Below are 13,905 nucleotides of genomic sequence, written 5' to 3'. Positions count from 1 at the left end.
AACAAAAATGGAAATAAGATAAATTGTTGCGGAATGGATCGCTTCTATCTGATTGTAGAGCTGCAAAAAACAAGAGGTCTTAAAAACAAGTAAGTGGTTTACATAATAAGTGCTAAAAAGAATGTTTGACTTACTAAAATTTTAATTGATCTTTGAGCAAAAGACAATATCAGCGCCGTATTCTTAAAAGTGATGTTCCACTTACTTTGCTGAATTTAACCCCCTTGTAACAAATTGAAGCATTTGAAACATCATTGCTTCACTCAATTCTTCCAGTTTTTCATGGGGGGGTCACCAGAAACCCCCCTATACATTGAAGCTTTGTGGCTTCTAAGTGATGTTTTCAGCCTAACACATCTCCTGCGCATGCACGCTATACTCACAGTCAGCTCCAAGAGATAAACTACCTTAATATGCATTATTTCTTGGCGAGACTCCATGGGGCAGCGCACCATCCTCTTAACTGTCTTAAAATATGGTACATGTAGTAATTTTTCAAATTGTAATAGCCTTTTTATTTTTTCATTAACACAAAGCACAAGCAGACATTATTCAGAATGTGCCAAGAAGAGAGGAAAAGGCGAGTTAAATGGAAAGATAAAACAGTGGAAGTTGCTAGGATCATAAAACTAGTCAAAGCTGCAAAATTATTATTTTGTGTAATTTGAATGTAACGATATACTAGTTACTAAAACTACAATTCCATGATCTGATGTAAATTATTTCCGTGAATATTATGCTACGCTATGTGTGCAGAGAAAGTTTAAATGCATGTACGCTGTAGAGAAAGCTGGCTAGGATATTTGTTCTGTCTGTTTTCTGGGGGCTGGGATGACTTTGGGACCATTGTTGGTTCACAAACGTGTCATTGTCTGTAGGAATCCAGAGAGAATCCACATTCTACTTTACAAAAGGTGTCTGTGAAACAAGTATTCAGGATGAATACAGAAGGTGAGGGAGAGGCAAATATAAACTGGAGCCTACGGCGGGAACCCATAACATTTTAAATCTACGAATTCCCCCTTTAGCTTAGAAGGAAAATACTGATTCAACAACATACTGAGAAATTAAGTTCTCATCTTTAGGTGAGGCTCCATAACAGTTGATAGCACTAGAATCTCTCTCTAGGAAGTGAGCAAGGTGGAACCACAACCGAAAACATTTAGTAGAGAAACGCACTATGTAAAAAGGCATTTCCCAATGTCCACCACAATATTAAAACAGTATGAAACCCCCCCCAAAAACCCCAGTTGTGCTATATCTGACGTATTGAGTGCCAGGCAATAAAAAGCAATGCAGATTGAAGTCAATGAGAGCCACAGGCACAAGTGTTTTGGCTAAGTGATGCAAGGCAAGCATTATGTGTTATAACTGTGTGTGTAGGGTGGGGGGGTCTTTCAAGTTGCACTTTAAGATGACAGCTAAGTGTTTACTCTCTGATTTTTTTCTGCAGTCGTATTAATATGATGGTCCCTGGGGTCTTGTACCTCGCATTCATTTCCTGGGTACTTAAGTCTGTGACATCTTCATACATCACAACCCCAGAAGTGATCCCTCAAATGACACTGTCTTTAACTCCATCACATTTCACAGCCCTTGGCACTCCGGAGTTGAGCACAGTTTGCACAGAGGAATGTGTCCAAGGAGATTATCTGGCAGAGCAACGTGATCAAGGTAATCAAATGGACTACGAGACCACATTTCCCAACGGGAGCCGCACACTCACTACACTGACCATACACATGCAGAGTGGTGGCAACAGGCTGTTGGAAAATAAAAAACGCTCTTTAAGATCTCGTAGGCAAATCTATGGTCCAGATGTTCGATTTTCTATCCGCAGCCGTAGATTCTTGAGAGATGTCCCTTTTGCGGCAGCTGTGCGTGTGTCCACAGGCTGCACTGGAGTCCTGGTAACTGAACGCCATGTCTTAACGGCTGCCCACTGCATCCACGATGGACAAGACTATGTACAAGGTGCACGCAAACTGCGCGTTGGTTTTTTGCACCCAGGACGGCGTCCCTCTTTGCGTTGGGTGCGTGTCAAAAGCACTAGAATTCCCAGTGGCTGGATAGGGGCTCAAGCAGAACTCAGCATGGATTATGATTATGCTCTTTTGGAACTTCGCCGGGCCCAGTCACAGCTTCCCATGAAAATTGCAGCATCACCACCAGTGCAGGAGTTGGCTGGTGGACGGGTGCATTTCTCAGGCTTTGACAGCGATCGCCCGGGAGAACTGGTTTACCGCTCATGTCGAGTGAAGCAGCAGACAGCGCACCTGCTTTATCAACATTGTGACGCACGCCCAGGTGCCAGTGGCTCAGGTGTCTATGGTCGGCTGAGGCATAACGGTCGGTGGGAGAGGAAGGTGATTGGGATATTCTCAGGACACCAATGGGTGGAAGTGTCTGGTGAGCCAAAGGACTATAATGTAGCAGTCAGGCTAACACCCCTCAAGCATGCACAGATCTGCTACTGGATCCGTGAAGCCAACTACAGCTGCAGATATGAATGATGGGAACAAATGACTCAACAAAATACCTCATCACAAAGAAGGTTATACACCAAATGACACATCTTGAACACAGGAATGTAAAATGATTCTTTTAAGCCTTTAGTTAACTGTAAGTTGTAGTTGGCAGTATTTTTGAGTTAAATTGCAAGAACTTAATGGGGCAGTTGAGTTCCAAATTATTTTTTCTCATCTTCCTCCTCCTTTTGGGTACACAGAAAAAAAAAACCAGTGGTAGCCCTACAAAGAAGGTGCTGGCAGTGTACTTCAACACACTTGAAGACAACATTGATTGGTATTCCAACATTATTTTAAGCAGTCACATGCTGCTATAGTTATTGTTAAAAGTAAACATTAACTAAATTAATAAAAACTACTTAAATGAACAAAAAAATAATAATTTTGTAGAATTATAGAATTCATTTTAAGTTACAGTTAATGATTTGTTCGCATACTTTTATTTACTAACTTAAAATGTATGGGGTACAGACTGAAGCAGGATTTAGGACCACTGAATATTTACCACTTAGACTACCTGTCCAGTGTATCCAACCATAGCAATCACATTGGGTCCTTATTCCAAGTGAGGAAGGGTCCATCAGCACCTTTCATCTTTTTATTTAGTTTAGCAAGTTAAATATTAATTGTTAAATATTTCTAAAATGTCTTAATGTATTTGATAAATTATAATTGCATTGACTTTTGAAAAAAAAAAACGGCTTTTATTTCAGAGGTCGACACATTTTATTTGGATCTAGGAGCCGGTCAAAATTCAGGAGCCAACTTTTTTTTTCCTTCACTCATGTTTTTATTTTAATTTATTTACCCCTGTCTGCAGTGAAATTATACGTATTCTCGTTTGAGCAGGGCCCGCCTCACCTGTTGTCTCTGTTAGTCAATTTGTTATGTTATATACTACTTGTTATGTCCTGTCTACCCATTGTACAGCGCTACGGAATTTGATGGCGCTATATAAAACAGTAAATAATAATAATAATAATAATAATAATGTATTGGGGCAATACAACATAAAATACAGTTTTATTCAATGCTGCACCACTTTGTATATTACCGCAGTTAAACTGTGCATGACTACAGCTATTTTACACCATTAAGCTTGTATGTTTAACTATTATTCTTACACACACCAACACCATACAGGAATAGACACATGCTAATGTCTTATGCTCACAAATAATAACACCTTAGAGTAACAAACACACTAACATTCTACAGTCATATATACACACACTAACACAATGCACACTATTTGCTGATATACACACTCATGCTAATGCCATACCGCAACATACACTCCACTACACACATATATATCTAAATACACACTCTAACACTATGCACACTGCTGGAAAGCAAAGGCTGCCTTATTTATGATGGCAGCCCTGGTAAGCTTTTACCCTTTTGTTCCCCAAAACCCTAGCTGCCAGGAACTTTTTTTATTCCCCATTTTTCAAGGAATGCCTAATTGTCATTCAATAATTAACAGATCAACAGATTTACCCCAGCCCTGAAAGTCTGGAGCCCTGGAACTGCAGGTCTGGTTCAACAGGTGTCTCTAAGGACCTTTAAAAACCAGTGATGGTAATAATCCATATCACGATATACAAAGACATCTAACTTGTATATGCTAACCAGGACTGCTAATTTCATCTGTATAGACCAAAGTTTATCAAGCTGAGATAAGACATTCTGCATAATAAACACACTGTGATTTTAGTAGTTTTAACATCCAAGACAGCATTGCATGTAAGTTCTTTAACGACCAGTGATGTGCCTGGCATGTCAGAGACACCGCTCTCTGTATGTTTAGTGCTAGAAGTTCCTAAGAGCTTGCAGCCAGTCGTCCAAGTAGGGAATAATTTTTGTACCCTCTTTTCTGAGAACAGTTGAAACTCCTGCCTTGATTTTGGTGAACACTCTCTGGTCTGATGAAAGGTCACATACCTTCATGTAATCTCCCAGAGAGAATCTCTACTGTGGACCTTATGGATTTGATCCTGAATTTTCTGTAGACAATAAATGGATTGAGGAACCTAAGATTTATTACCAAGCAAAAGTCAAAGATGTCACAATTAGGGCATAGGCACAGACTGAACAGTTGTCAAAACAAAAAGAAAAAAAAAGCTTACACAAGTTTTAGATAGGTGTGTTTAAAACGGCATAGATCTTCAATCATCGTACATCTATGTAGTTTTAAACACACCTATCTAAAATCACTCACTTATTTTTATTATTTCCATTTTTTTTGCTATTCTTTTCCCATCCATTAATCCAAGACATATGACATTAATTGTATGTGTTTCTTTCTTGCCCATTGATTGGCGGCATATATGTATCTTCTTGTATGGATCGGAGGATGTCCTGACATCTCCTGGTCTACCTCTGGTGCGCTGCGGATCTGTCCATGTCTATGGTTTTGACAGCGGGTCTACATGACTAGGAATGATGGATGTCTCCGTGACCCAGCCCCACGCTACACATAGGGACGCCGCTACATTGTGACGACACTCCACGCACTACGTGATGACGCCTTAAAACCGGAAATCATACAAGGTTAAAAGCGGACCACACAACGAGGATATATACCGATTACCTCTTCACTTCTCCTGAGGAAGCTATTAGCGAAACGCGTTGAGAAAAACAAGAGCTTTTTTAAAAAAAAAAAAATTCTCATTTTTTATCAAGGTTTTATTGGACTATTCTGGATATTGGTGGACTTTGGGACATTTCAGGCTTATGTGCACAGAGATCAATACTGTGCCATATGTAACTGTAATTGCATTCTGATTTTTACTCCAACACACCCGAGATACCACACCATTTTAGTCTATTTGTCTTCCAGATTTTACAAAGCAATTAAACAGATTTTGCATTGAAACTTTGGATGGGCTTAATATAGTCAATGCGTTTGTGAGTGGATATTACTCTTTACACTACTCCACCTAGTGTTGTTTTGCAATATTGCACTATTATTTTTATTATTTCTTCCTTTTATGTTCTTTGCCCCAGTTGTCTGTGTATTAGGTATAAATGAAACATGAGTGACAGGCACATGTTTTTTAACCTACTTGAACTTGAAGGGGCTCGATGGATGACTGGTATGAGGTAATAGCAAAGTCTATGACATTGCCATAAAAGTTAAATGCTTCATATAGACTATAAAAAAGGGTATAAAAACTCATGAGAGGACATAGAAAGAGGAGAGGAAGAACCTACAGTACTCGAGTATAGGGCTGCATCTAATGATTATTTTAATAATCGATTAGTTAGCTGATTATTTTCTCGATTAATCGGATACAAAACAATATGCACATTTTTTGTTTATTTAAAATAATTTAATGAACAAACTGGGTGTAAAAAACAAACAGTAGAATAAAAAAACAACTTTAAATTTACATTAACATGCATCATTGTAAATAAAACTTTTATCTCTTTATCACAATGGCATTTATCTAATCATCATCTTATTTTACTGACTGTCAGGAACTACAGACGACTGTAATGACTCAGAGCGCCCAAAGATGGGTGTTCAGGATATATTGCGCAGTAGCGGAGTTGGACAGGGCCTGGTGCAGGGCGACTGCACTCTGCATGGTGTTGAGCACCTAGGGTTGTGCGGCCACATACCAGGGCCCTGACATAGCAGCGGATGTTGTCCAGTTCAGAACAGGACGGTGATATCCTGCAGGCACCCTGGAGCAGGCATGAGACATATATATGTCTTATCATATATCAGAGCCCTAGCCAGGTAATATCACACAGTAACATGCGTTATCATATATCAGAGGCCCAATGAGGTAATATCACACAGTAACATGCATTATCTATATCAGAGCCCCAGCCAGGTAATATCACACAGTAACATGCGTTATCATATATCAGAGGCCCAATGAGGTAATATCACACAGTAACATGCATTATCTATATCAGAGCCCCAGCCAGGTAATATCACACAGTAACATGCGTTATCTATCTCAGAGCCCCAGCAAGGTAATATCGCACAGTAACATGCATTATCATATATCAGAGACCCAACGAGGTAATATCACACGGTAACATGCATTATCTATCTCAGAGCTCCAGCCAGGTAATATAGCACAGTAACATGCATTATCTGTATCAGAGCCCCAGCCAGGTAATATTTTACATTAACATGCATTATCTATATCAGAGCCCTAGCCAGGTAATATCACACAGTAACATGCATTATCATATATCAGAGACCCAACAAGATAATATCACACAGTAACACGCATTATCATATATCAGAGCCCCAGCCAGGTAATATCACACAGTAACATGCATTATCATATATCAGAGACCCAACAAGATAATATCACACAGTAACATGCATTATCATATATCAGAGCCCCAGCCAGGTAATATCACACAGTAACATGCATTATCATATATCAGAGCCCCAGCCAGGTAATATCACACAGTAACATGCATTATCATATATCAGAGCCCCAGCCAGGTAATATCACACAGTAACATGCATTATCATATATCAGAGACCCAACAAGATAATATCACACAGTAACATGCATTATCATATATCAGAGCCCCAGCCAGGTAATATCACACAGTAACATGCATTATCATATATCAGAGCCCCAGCCAGGTAATTTCGCACAGTAACATGCATTATCTATATGAAAGCCCCAGCCAGGTAATATCGCACAGTAACATGCATTATCATATATCAGAGACCCAACGAGGTAATATTGCTTCTTTTTAAAATCATATTAATCCCTTTAGTATTGATTTATCATGTAATGGCCCCAGTTGCCCTCTTGTGTATTGGTGACCCCACAACCTTGTGTATTGCCTGCAGTCAGGCCTCTATTATGTTTTCATGCCCCCTGCCAGCCCCCCTTTATGTGATACCCCTCACTCCCTTGTGTGTTGCCAACAGCCAGACCCCCATTGTGTATTTATACTACCACCCAGCCCCCTTTTAGTATAGATGTAAGTGATGTCCCTAGCCAGCCCCCCTTGTGTATTAATACCCCCACAACCTTGTGTCCCTTGCCTTCCCCCACTGTGTATGTATGCTCCCAGCCAGCAGCCCCTTTAGTCTTGATTTATATAATGCCCCAGCTTTTTCCCTATTGTGTAATATTACCCCATTCACTTTGAGCCCCCCAGCCAGCTACCTTTTTTCTGACTTGCCTACCTGCTCCACAGGACTGACTGACACAACTCTGTGAGCCCGCCCCCTCCAGCATCGCACCGCCTCTTCAAGGGGGCGGGACGACGAGTAGCAGAAGCTCTGGAAATATAGGGGTTAAAAGGCATATCATGGGACAGAGTGGCATATAGGGGGTTAAAAGGAATTTCTGGAGGTAGATGGGCATATAGGGGGTTAAAATGCATTTCTAGAGGCAGCGTGACATGAAGGGAGTTAAAAGGCATCTCATGGGGCACTCTGCCTCTAGAAAAGCCTTAAGCCCCCATATACCCCCCCCCCCGACTTACCACTGCTTCTGGGGAGGGCAGCGTGTAGAGGCCGGCATTCATGAAGTTAACGGGGGCGGTGTTCACGCACCGCACTGCCCAATGGCCGTGCCTGGGATACTGCCATTGGGCGGCACGGTGTGTGCACCGCCCCCCTTAACTTCATTAGGTGCCGGGAGGAGGTGGCCCGGGTGCCGCTTTTAATACCACTCAGCAGCTGTTTTGAAGGTTTGTCTCCCGCAAACGGCCCACGGATCAGTCTGGCCCTGATCGGGACGGAGGTAGGGACAGAGCCCCAAAATCGTGACTGTCCCGCCTAAATCGGGACAGTTGGGAGGCCTGGATCATGGTGGAACAAAGGTACAACAAAAATGGCAAAAAGCTCTGGTAACTTAAGGAGTAAAACCCCTCTGTCACCAAGCGATTAAGCTTAGTTCTTTATTCACTCTCATCTTCTTCATTCTGAGTCTGGATTTGGTTCCTAAGTGCTACCTTGTCCTTCAGCACACCTGCAGAGTACTATGGTGGTTTCCTTTTTTTGTCTTTTTCTAGAAATGCTAGAAATGGTTTAAGTCAATACAAAAAAAAAAGACGAAACAAACTTACATTTTGTCTGATGCTGCTAACAAAAAATGGTGGAAGTTCTCCTTTCACAGAATTTGTAGTTAAAAGCTAGACAAGATGCGTACCAACAAGAACTAATGCATGCAATAAACCTAAATGAAATTAAATAACACAATGTCCCTTCAATAATAAAAAACGACATTACTATATAGAGTGCTGTGTTTAATGTTCAAAGAATATGTTTTTAATGAGACCTTAGGTCCCAGAGAACCCCACAACACACAATACGTTTCTCCAAGATAACTTAACCCATTACATGCTGGTGCCTTAAGTCACATATCAGTGGTGGTGAATCCAAAGCCGAATACTGGAAAGAAATCCAGAAGCGCCTTGAATAATGTCCTGGCACATGACCATACCTGGGAACTTCTGGGCACCGGCTACCCGGAGCCTTCCCTTGCGGGACGTGGCCAGGACTGCCCACTGATGTCGTTGGGCAGTCCAGTTGACATCGGTGGTAAACAGCCCCATTCAAAGGGAAAATGGGTGGGGAGTGGGGTGTGTCAAGACCCCACGACCCGGAGGATTTTGGTCTTGACCCGGAGAAGCAGTGCTTCACCCGGCAATTTTTCCCAGGGATGCTTATCAACTACTATAAATGAGCCAGAAGAAGAAGAGGGGTACAAGTCAGGGGCAACTAAATGCAGGGAGGGGGGGCAAGAGAAACTCTAGGACCCCCACAATATAGACAGATATGATTAATACTAGATAGATACTCTATTGTATGTTATTGTATACTGCCCTTCTGCTCCCATTGATCCTGTGTCATAGCCGTACCTGGTACTCCATCCTGACAGCGTGCTGAAGCCTCTGGCTCAGACACAGTGAGACGGAAGCAGCCTGAATACCGCGAGCAGCGCCCGACACCCTGGAGCCATGCTATTCGCACTCACACTTCCCCTCTGACACTCCCATAACACACGACACAGCAGTCTGAAGCCACCATCCTGGTTGTGGCAACACCCCCCCTTCAGTTGACCTCATCTCCCAGCCTATGTGCGCAGCTTAATTTAACCAATGAGAATAGCAGCTTTGCAGACCGCTAACCTCCTATACCGTGGTGTATGTGTGGAGGGCTTAAAAGATTTTCCTGTGGGTGACCCCATTAACTACAACTATACCATACCACGCAAGTAGGGGAAGTCCCTCTTTAAGACCCAGTCCTCAGTGCCATTTTTCCTCCCTTGGAGTCTTTTGGTGGGTATGAGTCTATCACAGTGTTCTGCAGCCCTAAAGGTCATTACATTAAATCATATTTATAGAGCGCCTGTAGATTCCACAGCACACAATAATGTGTATATAAATCAAAGAAAATGCATGCCATCCAACTGTCCTGCTTTGCGTGGGACAGTATTGATTTACCCGCTGTTCAGGACAGTGGTAGAACTCAGCAGGACTGCAGTCCCAATTGTGTCCTCCGGTGTCCTTTGCGCAGTAAACTTCTCTCCCTGGCCAATCGAAATGTCGTTCCGTGGAGCTTGAGAAGTAAGCGCTACTGCACGTGTGCATATACACAGTAGCACACCCCTAGCCACACCCATTTTTTCATAAAAAGTGCCCTGCTCAAAGATATCTAATTATGAGATGCCAAACTTTCTCAAACCAAAATTCGGAAAAAAGGCCGCCCCGTGTGCAAAATGGAGGATGACTCGGATAGGTTGACAGACCACATATTCTGCAAGCCGATCTACTCCAGCATCGCTCATGAGAAGCATTTGTAAATCTCAAGAAACCCAAGAACCTACCTGGCACTCAATGAAGACTTTTAAAAGAAATGTAATTAGAATTGATGGATCTTAAAGACCATTTCATCCAGAGTACATGGGAGGCTGAAGCCTAAATGACTCGAGTCCATTACTTTGATCACTCATATGGGCAGCAGCCCGTCCCCGTCATTGGATGATGCCAGAGGTGGCCCATGACAGTGACCAATAGAGTTGCTTGTACGGACCTTTAACTCCTGATGGTGAAACTTGGCCTGGGGAGGTTCCAGGAGTTAAAGATCCATACGAGCAAATCTATTGGTTAGCATCAGGGGCCTCCTCTGGCAAACTTTTGAAGGGTAGTGTGGAGAGTCCCGATATTTGGGCATTATTCTGGGTAGCTGCCTATTGTCAGGGGTTCACTAATATCGCTGCTGCGCTTAGCATTTATTGTACATTTGTTGTTTAAAGTGACATTAAACTTTATTTTTCACTCTTAAGAAAATGATTAAGCAAACTTTACTCCTAGGAAAAGATAGCTTTTCATAATGGTTATCTTAAGTATCTGATTAAAAAGCCATTGTGCTTACCTAACCATCAATTGCTTCCTGCTGCCCGCTCCCTCTCTCCAACAGTATGCCGACAGTGTCCGCATAGACAGTTCTCTTTCATCTGGGATGAACCAACAGCGTGATATGGACACTGCTGGCCTCCATACTTGAAGAGTGAGGGAGTAAGCAACGAAAGTGCTTGACGGTAAGCTAAGACGTATGTAAGCAAATCCAGAAGCCCTACTGTGAACTGTCAGAAACGTCAGTTTCTGATTTCCATATAACATAAAGAAATGTTGTTTGTAGTAAAGAAAAAGAATAAGGAGGGTCATTGGAGTAATAAGCAGCTTACAGAATATCTATTTGTAAATAAGACAGCATTGTGTAGCCGATGGAACCACACCACGGAAAATCAGTCATCAGTCAGTAATTCTTATATCCTCCCGCTTTACCACCAGACACCAACTACAGTAAACCATGGACTTCCCCACCAATGGATTAAGGAAGTCCTAAGCAGTCTTTAAGGAATTACAGACCGACCAACCTAGTTACACTGCTCTTCCATAACTACCAACAGCCCAGAAATTGCTTCGACACACTCAACCACCCACCTTATGCAGATTTTGCATGTACACACCTTGAATTGAGTGCTATGTATGTATAAACACATTAAACACTCTTTAACGAAGATCATTAGCAAGGATAACATTGGATAAAGGAGTTAAGATATGGTCACATAAAATGACTGAACTTTTAATCGAATACAATATTGTAGTCAATATGTACATTGCGTTAGCAAGTTCCTTTCTAATTTGGTAAAATGTACAAATAGTATTAATTTTAAATAAAATAGAAATAGTTGCTTGTTTATTTGTTTTATATTTTACCACCTAAATTCTACATTCTTTTAATCTTCAAACTAAAAGTGACGATCTGACTAGTAATAGTGATGGTCACATATCAAAGAACGTGTTTGCGAGTCAAATCAAATCCATGTATACGAGGGCAACTACTCAACGGATCCGTGTTTTATGTTAAGATGTTCACTCTGGTTCTGTTAACCTGCATGAGATTCACACCTAACGCATGCATATGGACAGATCATAGAGGACACTGACTCATCCACACAGTTGTCTAAGCTCCTATAAAAAGGAATGCTTTCGAGAAATTGCCTCTGCCAGGTAACTTTGTCTTATGTCCGATGACTTCAGGTTAAAAAAATGTAAGTTTCTTGCAAATTCCTCATCTATGTAAAATAAGTTTTACTTGATAGATAAGGGAATATAAATGTTTACTTTACCATTATGTAAATGTCTTTTAAGTGCTTTATAGACCTTTTTGCATCATTCTTGTGTTTTATGACTTACAGCTGCCTATTTGAATCAATTTATTTTCATAATGGTTGGAAGATTTAGTATGTTACATTATTATAAGCATATATTGGAATTCACTGTATTTGCCACAGTAGAATATATGATTAGTAGATCATGAACAGAGCTCTGAAGTGCTGAAATAAGCTTCATCTTAGGCCTGTTCCACCCATACCCTCAGTTTTGTTAAACTTACTGTGATGGTCTGATAGGGAGACTAAATACTGAATTGTCCATTTCAAAATCAGATGTCCTACTGCCAAGTGAAGAGAAAGGCTGAGGTCCACAGGTTAAACCACATGAAAAAGTAGGATAATAAACAATACAATGAGTACATTTGAACTTTAAGATTATATTATTTATTCGAAAAATATCTGTAGTTGAAAGTACCGCCTAGCATAATGTGGCTTTTGATATTCTCTACAAAAAGCCTGGTCAAGTACATTAAGTAGTACTCGAGAGTACAGAAAACACCCTCTGGACTCACTTAGAGTCATCCTCCAGCACTCAGGAGAGGAAAACCCCCTGTGGGGGAAACCTCTGGGGATCCATAGCTAAAAGGACTGCCCATCCCTCTAGGCAATAAGAGGTTAGTAATTAAACTGAGGTTGCAAGAACAATTGTACTGGAAGTAGAATGGACTTGCTGAAGGTGGCTCTGTGGATCTTATTATTATACAATTGGAACTTTATAACTTGTTCAGGTAATGTTGAAGAAAAGATGATCATCATGCTCGCTTCTAAAAGGGAAAGCAACATAAAGTTAGTTAGAATAACAGCTCTATGTACTAGCTACTGGAAAAAAAATGACTCCTCCCCATTTCCGACAGGCACTCAACCGGGAATCTCTTTGGCATTTAAAAACTCAAGCCTTTACAGACAACATAAGACGAGAACCCTTCATACAGGGTTCTAACTGCACCTGTCCACCTGTCCGTGTCTCTTCAGGCTATGAGTGATAATGTCATGTAAGGTCTCTGGCCTTAACCTTCAGGTGACTCGTTGTCTCTGATTATCCTGCGGTCCTAAGGGTACATAGTACTGAGCGCTATTATCAGCAACCACGTCAGGTAGAAATCCACCTGTCTGGAAACATAGTGTCCATCAGGTTCCTGCAACTCTGGTCCTCCAACTGTTACACTATACGTGTTTGTGTGTAGGTTTTTGTGTTAGTATCTTGGTATATGTTAGTGTGAGTGTCTGTGTGTGTGTTAGTGTAACTGTCCCCTCCGCGATAAGTCTCTGGATCTGCCAATAGTTACATCTACCATTGCTAACAGGCTCTCACCAGGGAATCTTTTTTGCATTTAAAAACTCAAGCCTTTACAGACAAAGTAAGATGAGCACCCTTCATACAGGGTTCTAACTGCACCTGTCCACCTGTCCGTGTCTCTTCAGGCTATGAGTGATAATTTCATGTAAGGTCTCTGGCTTTACCCTTCATGTGACTCTTTGTCTCTGACTATCCTGCGGTCCTAAGGGTGTATAGTACTGAGCGCTATTATCAGGAACCACGACAAGTCGAAATCCACCTGTCTGGAAACTTTTTCTCTATCAGGTTCCTGCAACGCTGGTCCTCGAAGTGTTACACTATACGTGTTTATGTTAGTATCTTGGTATATGTTAGTGTGAGTGTCTGTGTGTGTTAGTGTAACTGTCCCCTCCGC

The 13,905-nt window shown here is 41.4% G+C and overlaps 1 protein-coding gene across 1 annotated transcript; it reads left to right on the top strand.

Moving 5' to 3' along the window:
• Window positions 1-33: 33 nt before the first annotated feature.
• Window positions 34-2,513, top strand: LOC149284948 (serine protease 23-like). The gene is made up of 2 exons (XM_089496066.1): window positions 34-89; window positions 1,454-2,513. Exons 1-2 carry the CDS (start codon window positions 34-36, stop codon window positions 2,511-2,513), a joined length of 1,116 nt encoding a protein of 371 aa, XP_089352192.1.
• Window positions 2,514-13,905: the final 11,392 nt, after the last annotated feature.

This window comes from Sceloporus occidentalis, unplaced genomic scaffold (assembly GCF_023333645.1).
Source record: "Sceloporus occidentalis isolate IW3139 unplaced genomic scaffold, rSceOcc1.0.p SCAF_87, whole genome shotgun sequence".
Lineage (NCBI taxonomy): Eukaryota > Metazoa > Chordata > Lepidosauria > Squamata > Phrynosomatidae > Sceloporus > Sceloporus occidentalis.
This window is presented reverse-complemented; position numbering and strand designations above follow the sequence as displayed.